Genomic DNA, 11,185 nt, shown 5'->3' on the forward strand with positions numbered 1-11,185 from the left:
CCGATGCCCAGCCTATCCCCGAGCAGCCGGCCCCCCACCCCGGCCAGCCACCCCTATATATTGTTTAGCATGACGTCAGATGGTATGGAATACCCCTGTGGCCAGTTTGGGTCAGCTGTCCTGGGTCTGTCCCCTCCCAGCTCCTGCTGCACCCCCAGCCTGCCTGCTGGCAGGACAGAGCGAGAAGCCGAAAAGTCCTTGCCCTGGTGTAAACACTGCTCTGCAACAATTAAAACATCAGCATGTTATCAGCGCTCTTCTCATCCTAATCCAAAACATAGCACCCTACCAGCTACTAGGAGGAAAATTAACTCTGTCCTAACTGGAACCAGGACAGATATCCACCCCTTATTCCATAACATTTTATGTCATGCTCAGGTTACACTCTTTCCAATACCTTGTAATTAATCACCATTTTCATCTATGATATATAGCAATCATGGTAGTGATGACATACAGTATTATATAATAATTAACATACTACAATTCAACTCATGGGCTATTCTCACCCAGTATCAAATCCCCTTGAGGTACACACCGGACCTTCCCATTCTTTTGCATTACCCACCAAGTGCATCCAGGTCCCTGAGCAAAAGCAATTCCACGAATGGGTTTCCCTTTTCCTGAGGCAGGAGTAGCCCAGACTGTTTTACCCAGCATGTTTCTTACGTGCACTACAGGAACTTTATCCCCTTCTACAGTGCGTAACAGGTTTGATCAGGCAGGTCCAGCTCGGTTGGCAGCTCCCCTAGTATTGACTAACCAGGTGGCCTTTGCCAAATGTGTATCCCAATTTTTGAATGTCCCAGCACCCATTGCTTTCAGTGTAGTCTTCAACAGATCATTGTATCGTTCAACTTTTCCAGAGGCTGGTGCATGATAGGGGATGTGATACACCCACTCAATACCATGTTCTTTGGCCCAAGTGTCTATAAGGTTGTTTCGAAAATGAGTCCCGTTGTCTGACTCAATTCTCTCTGGGGTGCCATGTCGCCATAAGACTTGCTTTTCAAGGCCCAGGATAGTGTTCCGGGCGGTGGCATGTGGCACAGGATATGTTTCCAGCCATCCGGTGGTTGCTTCCACCATTGTAAGTACGTGGCGCTTGCCGTTGCGGGTTTGAGGGAGTGTGATGTAATCAATCTGCCAGGCCTCTCCATATTTATATTTCTGCCATCGTCCTCCATACCAAAGAGGCTTGGACCGTTTGGCTTGCTTGATTGCAGCACATGTTTCACAATCATGAATAACCTGTGCTATAGTGTCCATGGTCAGGTCCACCCCTCGATCACGAGCCCATCTGTATGTTGCATCTCTACCTTGATGGCCTGAGGTGTCATGGGCCCATTGGGCTATAAATAATTCACCTTTATGTTGCCAGTCCAGGTCCACCTGAGCCACTTCAATCTTAGCAGCCTGATCCACCTGCTGGTTGTTTTGATGTTCTTCAGTAGCCCGATTCTTGGGCACATGAGCATCTACATGGCGTACCTTTACAACCAGGTTCTCTACCCGGGCAGCAATATCTTGCCACAATGCCGCAGCCCAGATGGGCTTGCCCCTGTGCTGCCAGTTGTTCTGCTTCCATTGCTATAACCACCCCCACAGGGCATTTGCTACCATCCATGAATCAGTATAGAGATAGAGAACTGGCCACTTTTCTCGTTCTGCAATATCTAAAGCCAGCTGAATGGCTTTCACTTCTGCCAACTGACTCGATTCACCTTCTCCCTCAGCAGCTTCTGCAACTCGTCGTGTAGGACTCCATACAGCAGCTTTCCATCTCCGATGCTTTCCCACAATACGACAGGACCCGTCAGTGAACAAGGCATATTTCTTCTCATTTTCCGGTAGCTTGTTGTACAGTGGGGCTTCTTCAGCACGGACCACCTCCTCCTCTGATGATATCCCAAAGTATTTGCCTTCTGGCCAGTCCATAATCACCTCCAAGATTCCTGGGCGACTGGGGTTTCCTATTCGAGCCCGCTGAGTAATCAGTGCAACCCACTTGCTCCATGTAGCATCAGTTGCATGATGTGTAGAGGGGACCCTTCCTTTGAACATCCAGCCTAGTACCGGCAGTCGGGGTGCCAGGAGGAGCTGCGCTTCAGTACCGACCACTTCCGAAGCAGATCGAACTCCTTCATATGCTGCCAATATCTCCTTTTCAGTTGGAGTATAGCGGGCCTCAGATCCTCTGTATCCCCGACTCCAAAACCCCAGGGGTCGACCTCGAGTTTCCCCAGGTTCTTTCTGCCAGAGGCTCCAGGTGGGACCATTCTCCCCGGCTGCGGTGTAGAGCACATTCTTTACATCTGGTCCTGTTCAGACTGGCCCGAGGGCTACTGCATGAACTATTTCCTGCTTAATTTGTTCAAAGGCTTGTCGTTGCTCAGGGCCCCATTCAAAAGCATTCTTCTTACGGGTTACTTGGTAGAGCGGGTTTACAATCAGACTGTAATTTGGAATATGCATTCTCCAAAACCCCACGACACCTAGGAAAGTTTGTGTTTCTTTTTTGCTAGTTGGTGGAGACATAGCTGTTATTTTGTTGATCACATCCATTGGGATTTGACGACGTCCATCTTGCCATTTTATTCCTAAAACCTGGATCTCTCGTGCAGGTCCTTTAACTTTATTCTGTTTTATGGCAAAACCGGCCTTCAGAAGGATTTGGACTATTTTCTTCCCTTTCTCGAAAACTTCTTCTGCAGTGTCACCCCACACAATGATGTCATCGATGTACTGCAGGTGTTCAGGAGCTTCCCCCTGCTCCAGCGCAGACTGGATCAGTCCATGGCAAATGGTAGGGCTGTGTTTCCACCCCTGGGGCAGCCGATTCCAAGTATATTGGACTCCCCTCCAAGTGAAAGCAAACTGTGGCCTGCACTGTGCTGCTAGAGGGATGGAGAAAAATGCATTAGCGATATCAATTGTGGCATACCACTTGGCTGCCTTTGATTCCAGTTCATACTGGAGTTCTAGCATGTCCGGCACTGCAGCACTCAGTGGTGGCGTGACTTCGTTCAGGCCACGATAGTCCACTGTTAGTCTCCACTCACCATTAGACTTTCGCACTGGCCATATGGGACTATTAAAAGGTGAATGAGTCTTGCTGATCACTCCTTGGCTCTCCAGTTGACGAACTAGCTTATGGATGGGACTCAGGGAGTCTCGGTTGGTGCGATATTGCCGCCGGTGCACAGTTGTGGTAGCGATCGGCACTTGCTGTTCTTCAACCCTCAGCAACCCCACAACAGAAGGGTCCTCTGAGAGACCAGGCAAGGTAGACAACTGTTTAATGTCCTCTGTCTCTAAGACAGCTATGCCAAAAGCCCAGCGGAACCCTTTTGGGTCCTTGAAATATCCTCTTCTAAGATAGTCTATGCCAAGGATGCACGGAGCATCTGGGCCAGTCACAATAGGGTGCTTTTGCCACTCATTGCCGGTTAGACTCACTTCAGCCTCCAATACAGTTAACTGCTGGGATCCCCCCGTCACACCATAAATACAGATGGGCTCTGGCCCTTTATAGCTTGATGGCATTAGAGTACATCGTGCACCGGTGTCTACTAAAGCCTTATACTTCTGTGCGTCTGACGTGCCAGGCCATCGAATCCACACAGTCCAATAAACTCGATTGTCCCTTTCCTCCCCCTGGCTGGAGGCAGGGCCCCTCTAGTCCTGGTCAGAATCTTCATTTCTGTGTTTAAAGGACTGCCTGCTGGAAGTTGGAGCAGCAAACTTTTCAGAGAACCCCTTTTTCCCAATTGTTTTCTTTTGCAATTCACGTACCCGTGCCTCTAGGGTCGCAGTAGATTTTCCATCCCATTTTCTCATGGCCTCTCCATGGTCACGTAGGTAAAACCACAGGGTGGCGCGGTGTGTGTGCCCACCATATTGTCTTCCTTGCATAGATGAACGTTTACCCCTAATAGCTGAGACACTGGTTTGTACAGGTGGGAAGGAAAATAAACTCTCTTTAAGTTGGTGGACCTCTTAAGAAAGTTTCTCCAAAGTATTCTCTTTTAGCTGGTGGACACTGGTTCGTTCAGGTGGAGGGGAAGATAAATTCTCCTTAAGTTGGTGGACCTCTTCAGAGAGTTTCTCCACAGCCGAGACGCAGGCCTGTAGGGAAGAGGAGAGATTTCCTTCGTACTGCCTGAGTTGTTTAGCCACTTCATCCACTGTGGGTTGCTCATCCTCTTTCCAGGTTAGTATTGCCAATGAGCTGGCATATGATGATGGTGCACTCTGTACAAACTTCCGCCACATGGGTCATGTACACTGGACTTCATCTGGATCTGTGGATGTTTGTGCATCGTCTAGGTCTTTATATATTGCTTCCCGTATGGCCAATTCCCTCAGGTACTGAATTCCCTTCTCCATGGTGGTCCATTTGCTTGGTAGACATACAAGTTCTTCCTTGAAGGGATACCTTTCCTGCACAGCTGACAGGAGACGCCTCTAGAGGCTGTGAGATCGTGCTCCATCTCCAATTGCTTTGTCAATGCCTGCGTCCCTAGCAAGGGATCCCAGCCGCCTGGCTTCCTTGCCCTCCAATTCCACATAATTGGATCCCGTGTCCCAGCACCGGAGCAGCCAGGTGACAAGCTGCTCACCTATACAGCGACCAAAATCTTTTCGCACATCTTGTAGCTCACGCTGGTATAGAGTCCGGGTAGTTACTGTTGATTTTTCGACATCCTCATCCTCGTCTTCATCCTCCTGCACCCTTGATGGCCCAGCCTCATCTTCTCTATACCCAGACCTAGCAGAAGACTGTCTGCGTTCTAAACTACCTGAGTCTCTATACCATTTTTTCACCTTGCCTACAGGGGCAACTTGCACTGCTACAGCTCGTTTCTCTGACCCAGCCACAGGGTCTGCCACAGGGGTTGGAATACCCTCTGCGGGGTCAACTTGCACTGCTACAGCTCCTTTCTCTGACCCAGCCACAGGAGTGGGGGCAGCTGCAGGAGCTGGAGCTGCTGCAGGGGCTGGAGTGGCTGCGGGAGCAGGAACTGGAGCGGCTGCAGGAGCTGGAAGTGGAGTGGCTGCAGGAGCTGGAGTGGCTGCAGGAGCTGGAGTGGCTGCAGGAGCTGGAGCAGCTGCAGGAGCTGGAGCTAGGTTGATAGTAGCATCAATTGCAGCTCGATAGGAACAAGCCAGACCCCAGCACGCTACAGTGATTTGTGTCACTTTGGAACTGCCAGAGTCATGACACCTTTTTTCAAACATTCTGCCAGCTTTTTAGGATTTTGCAGTTGTTCAGGGGTGAATGTCCAAAACACTGGAGGTGCCCACTGCTCTAGAAACCTGCCCATATCCTCCCACACTCCCTGCCACTCGCAACTATCCCACCTCAAGACAGATCTCCGGATGAGATTCCTAAGTAGTTGTTTAACCCTCAACAAAACCCGAAGCGCATTCAGGAGACATAACAACAAGAGCAGGCTGGTCTGAGTATCCCAAGGATATTCAACATCTCGGAGAACCACCGTAACTAGCTCGGGGGATAAGAGGGTGGTGGTGAAGGAGAAAGGGAGAGTGAACAGGTAGGGAAACATGTCTTCCCCTGTCCCCTTCACAGATTGGCTCCCTAACGAAAAAAGGCAATAGGTGTAATTGCTAATAGTTTCCGAGATATGGTTTCCAAAGTATAGAGTCGACGTCAGTGCTGAGTACAAATACCAGGTTAGAGTCGTGACCAGATATTTCATCATTTCATAAGCCATTGTTACACCGCACAGTACCATAACAATCTTAAACCAGGGCCCGGAAAGGATAAACAGTGCAACAGGGAGCACATACAGAAAGTAACGCGCTATAAAACTCAATTTGGAAAACAGGCACAGCAGACTGGAGAGTAAGGCAATCACCATCGTGACTAGCAACTATTAAGCAGGTCCAATACTTATACCAATTTTAGTTTAATACACTCAGGTCAAATCTGTCGATATCTCAACCCTTCGAGCGCCACGTTGGGCGCCAAAAAGGACTGTCGTGGTTTAACCCGGCTGGCAGCTAAACACCACACAGCCGTTCGCTCACCCTTCCCCCTCCCTCTCTGGGATGGGGGAGAGAAACGGGAAAGTGAAGCCGGTGAGTTGAGATAAAGACAGTTTATTAAGACAGGAAAATAATAATAATAATAATGATAATAGTGATAATGATAATAGTATTACTAATAATAATGTGTAAGAAACAAGTGATGCACAATGCAATTGCTCACCACCCGCTGACCGATGCCCAGCCTATCTCCGAGCAGCCGGCCCCCCACCCCGGCCAGCCACCCCTATATATTGTTTAGCATGACGCCAGATGGTATGGAGTACCCCTGTGGCCAGTTTGGGTCAGCTGTCCTGGGTCTGTCCCCTCCCAGCTCCTGCTGCACCCCCAGCCTGTTCGCTGGCAGGACAGAGCGAGAAGCCGGAAAGTCCTTGGCTTGGTGTAAACACTGCTCTGCAAAAATTAAAACATCAGCATGTTATCAGCGCTCTTCTCATCCTAATCCAAAACATAGCACCCTACCAGCTACTAGGAGGGAAAATTAACTCTGTCCTAACTGGAACCAAGACAGTGGGACAGAGAGAGCTCATGGCAAGAGGGCCCTGGTGCAGAGAGACAGCTGTGCCCAGGAGCAGCTCCTCTGCACAGCGCAGCAGGGCTGGGGGCTCTGACCGCAGGTGGCACGGGGAGAGGGGAGAAGGAGAGAGGGCTTGGAGGCAGTGAGGAGCACAGCAACAGAGGGCAGGGTGTGGCAGGACAGATCTGCAGGCTCTTGGCACCGTGAGTCTCTGGCTGCAGGGCCATGCAGGTGGGGTTGCCAGAGGGGTCTTCTACAGCTGGCACATCCGATGCCTAATAGCATCTGTCGGGATGGGTCTCTCTGTTTCTCCAGCACGGAGTAGAAGATGCTGTAGAGAATGGCATTTATGGTTGCAATTTTCAAGAGAAAGACCAAGGCAGGGACTATCAGAAAGGCAAGACTTTTTCTGCACTCGGTGCCTTAAGAATCCTGCAGTGGAGGGGAGGCAGGTTTCATGGTAATGGTTTGTCAGGATTGTACAGGAGATTGAGACTCCTAGAGCATTGCAGAGAGGGACCAATATGCCATCAATGAACTTCATAAAGTCCCTTCCCGCACCTCAGCCCACAGACTGCACCAACATCATCATTGTGGTCCTCTCAGGCTTTATCCTAGCTGATCTTACGGAGCTGCGAACCCTCCGATGCCCAGTGCCCTGCCTTTGGAAGGTGCCTGCAGGCTTGAGGTGAGCACAGATCGTTTGCAATGAGCAGGAGCTGCCTCCTCTGCAGGCAGAGCTGCAGCACAGGAGGGTGTGCTGAGTGTCCGTCTGTCCCTCCCTGGCCTTGCCTCCCCTGGCAGCAGCACGCTGCCATTCCTCCTGGCTTCTCCACCTGGCCGTGCTGCTGCTGCTCTTGTTCCCAGGCTGCCTGGGGATGGCGGTTTCATGTGCCCACGGAGTGAGCTGTCAGGGTGCTTGGGGGAAGGGGAGTACGGGGACAGGGTGAGGGGTCTGGAGATGGGCACTGGGAGCCTGGATTCCTCTGCTCTCAGCAGTGTTCAAGCTCTTCTCAGGACAACCTCCTTAGTGCAATTGTCCTGCAGTCGAAGAGATGCCAGCACAGCTGAGACCAGCACTGATGAACAGACTGGCTGTCGTCTTTGTGGGACGCTCTGCACTAAAGGGACAGTCTCTTTGCCTCTGAGGATCCAAAAGGTTTTGCTTGGAGTGCAGCAGAACGCCAAGGATTTGTGCCTTAGAATCACTCCTCAGGTGTGGTGGGGCAGGTAAAAAACAAAAATAGAAAACAAATAATTATATAACTAAATCTTCACACCTCTGCTCTGCAGTTAGGTGAACTGGGAGCAAAACCGGAGAAATCTCTTTGATATCAGCAGTAAAGTGAATCTGAGACTACCCCATATTCCTACTATGTTACTACCATGTTACTACCATGCTACTACCTCTGGCTGTAGTGCAGGACCGTCTCTTCCACTGCCCACAGAAAAGTCTCCTGCTCCCAGAGACACTCTCAGGAAGAATCAATGAAAGAGACCTTCAAAATATCTGCCTAGAAATGGGCAATTTTTGGTGTTTTTAAATGAGAAAATGGAAAGAGTTTTCCTCTGATATGCCTGTGGTACATTATCACTGCCTTTCTTCTCCTTGTACAGGACCTCATGACCAGAATTAGCAGATGTCCAACAGCAGCTGCATCACTGAGTTCCTCCTGCTGGCATTCGCAGACATGCGGGAGCTGCAGCTCCTGCACTTCGGGCTCTTCCTGGGCATCTACCTGGCTGCCCTCCTGGCCAACGGCCTCATCCTCACCGCCGTAGCCTGCGACCACCGCCTCCACACCCCCATGGACTTCTTCCTCCTCAACCTCGCCCTCCTCGACCTGGGCTGCATCTCCACCACTCTGCCCAAAGCCATGGCCAATGCCCTCTGGGACACCAGGGCCATCTCCTATCAAGGGTGTGCTGCACAGGTCTTTCTATTTGTCTTCTTGATTACAGCAGAATATTCTGTTCTCACTGTCATGTCCTATGACCGCTACGTTGCCATCTGCAAGCCCCTGCACTACGGGAGCCTCGTGGGCAGCAGAGCTTGTGCCCAGATGGCAGCAGCTGCCTGGGGCAGTGCCTTTCTCAATGCTGTCCTGCACACGGCCACTACATTTTCCCTGCCCCTCTGCCAAGGCAATGCTGTGGACCAGTTCTTCTGTGAAATCCCCCAGATCCTCAAGCTCTCCTGCTCAGATGCCTACCTCAGGGAAGTTGGGGCACTTGTGTGTAGTGTTTCTTTAGCTTTTGGCTGTTTTGTTTTCATTGTTTTTTCCTATATTCAGATCTTCAGGGCCGTGCTGAAGATGCCCTCTGAGCAGGGCCAGCACAAAGCCTTTTCCACGTGCCTCCCTCACCTGGCCGTGGTCTCCCTGTTTATCAGCACTGCCACATTTGCCTACCTGAAGCCCCCCTCCATCTCTTCCCCACCCGGGGACCTGGTGGTTGCAGTTCTGTACTCCGTGGTGCCTCCAGCACTGAACGCCCTCATCTACAGCATGAGGAACCAGGAGCTCAAGCATGCGTTGTGGAAATTGATGAGTAGATGTGTTTCAGAAGCAATAAATTTCCGTTCTACATCTGCAGATGACTAATAATGTCAATGACTACAAGAACAAATAATATTATATATATATATTTTTTTTTGTCTGTGTTTGTGTAGTTATGAGTGTTTTTATTACAGGACTTTCTTTGGTTTAGTACGGCTAAAGTTGCCCATTAAAATGATATGATTCATCTCATTTCTTTTACACTATGTACCTATCGAGTATAGCTCAGAGATGCTGTATATGAGGAGCCAGGCCCTCTGTGAATTTAAATAAAAGAAAGGAGCCTGCACTGCCTTCCTTGTGTGACGTCCTTCCTCTGAGAGCTGCTCTGGCTCTGCAGGGGCAGTGCCATGTGCAGGGCTGCAGAGGAAAAGAGTCCCATCCCAGCAGCACGGCCAGGGAGCACCAGCGCTTGGGGCATGCCGAGCTGCTCTCTTGCCACTGCCCCCCACTCGTGCTGAGCCCTGCTGGTGGGGTCAGGCCCGGCTGCTCCTGTAGCTTGGTGCCAGTGCTGCTGTGGGGCTGTGCTGGGACTGCAGGCAGGGACAGGCAGTGGGCACGGCAGTGGCACAGCTGGCCTGCGCTGCAGCACTTCCCTCCTAAGGGGGGATCTCCTCCAAGGTGGACTGACCACAGCTCAAGGGCTCAATCTGCTGTGAGCAGGCAGAGGAGAGCTCTGCAGCCCCAGGGCACGCAGCAGCCCCAGCCAAGGAGTCTGGCGAGTGATTTGACTGCAAGGTCCCTCCTGCCCTAGCACCTCCCAGAACTGGCACGGCACTGGCTCCTGTGTGTCAGAGAGGCTGGGAGCCCAGGAGCTGTGCCATGGGCTGGAAGGATCACAACCAGATCACTTCTACCTGGGCAGATTCTGGGCCAAAAAGGGGGTGTTTTGTAGGTGTGGTATTATGAGCTCAGTGGTGCCTCAGAAGCTCCAAGTCCAGGAGGAAGCTAATGGCTGTTAAGTGGCCTGTGAGGTGACTTTTTTCTGAAGCAGCCGAACGGTCATCCCTTGACTCCTGGCTGGGATCTGTGCCTTTAGGCTCACATCTGCTGGTCTCCATGATGGGACACCAGATGCATCTGCTCTGCACACAGTTTGTGAGATCCTCTCTTCCTAAGTACGTGGTAGGCCCCATAGAGGAAGGGGTCTTGGATTGGGGTTGTCATGTCAGAGGTATTAGATTTCCCCAGAACTCATCCTTCAGGGCTGCTTTTGTGGAGGTGCAGAGCTGCTGGGGACATTGTGCAGGGTGCTCCTACAGCCTTTGTGTCCTTCTCTGTGCTGGCTTAGGAGCTGCTTCTTTCCCAGGAGCAGAGTAGCCAGCCGAGGTGAGACAGATACTCTGAGTTCATGAAAGCCATCAGAAAGCTGCCCCTAAGAAGATGACTTGTATGGGGAAGTCAGGAGAAGGTTGGCCAGGAGACATGTGAGGCCCTAACCCTCTTTTAACCTGTAACATTAATACCGAAATCTAAATGCCACTCCACACCCTGACAGGAATCCACTGCTCTAATTTTTGACCACAATATCCCTTGAGCCAAAATTAGTCCATAACCCCTTTCCATTACCTTAACTCTCTTGCTGACCCTTAACACTAGCATTAAAATGCTCTATTTAACCTTAGTCTTCTTGCAGACCATAAAAAAAAAACGCGAAAAAAAAGGAGGTTGCCCATACCCTAACCACAGGCCTGACACCCCAAGTACAACAGCAAACCCTCCCACTCAATATTTGCTTAAGCTCTCATCTAGAAAATTTCGCCATAGTCCCTAATGCCATACATGAATAACTAACATCCAAACCCTGTCCTCCTGTGCATTGACCTCCTCACCTTCAACCTCTCTCCTATCCCTTAATGTTAGGCTCTTTTTCCCTTGGAGCAGGTCAGGAAGAGTGAGGTTGCTGTGAAGTCACATGGCATTCAGAGATGGATGTGAGGGGCCATGGATCTGATCAGCTTGTGGGCCACAAGGAGGAGATGGGTGTCTTTGTGTCCTTCTCTGTGCTGGCTTAGGAGCTGCTTCTTTCCCAGGAGCA

The 11,185-nt window shown here is 50.7% G+C and overlaps 1 protein-coding gene across 1 annotated transcript; it reads left to right on the plus strand.

The window, feature by feature from the left end:
- Positions 1-8,229: 8,229 nt before the first annotated feature.
- LOC310890574 (olfactory receptor 14C36-like) lies at positions 8,230-9,192 on the plus strand (the record flags this gene model as incomplete). The annotated part of the gene is made up of 1 exon (XM_083852894.1): positions 8,230-9,192. The coding sequence occupies one exon, from the start codon at positions 8,230-8,232 to the stop codon at positions 9,190-9,192; it is 963 nt and encodes a 320-aa protein (XP_083709020.1).
- Between the last annotated feature and the right edge of the window lie 1,993 nt (positions 9,193-11,185).

The sequence above is a fragment of the Anser anser genome, assembly GCF_964211835.1.
Source record: "Anser anser genome assembly, contig: HAP1_SCAFFOLD_32, whole genome shotgun sequence".
In the NCBI taxonomy this organism is placed as follows: Eukaryota; Metazoa; Chordata; class Aves; order Anseriformes; family Anatidae; genus Anser; species Anser anser.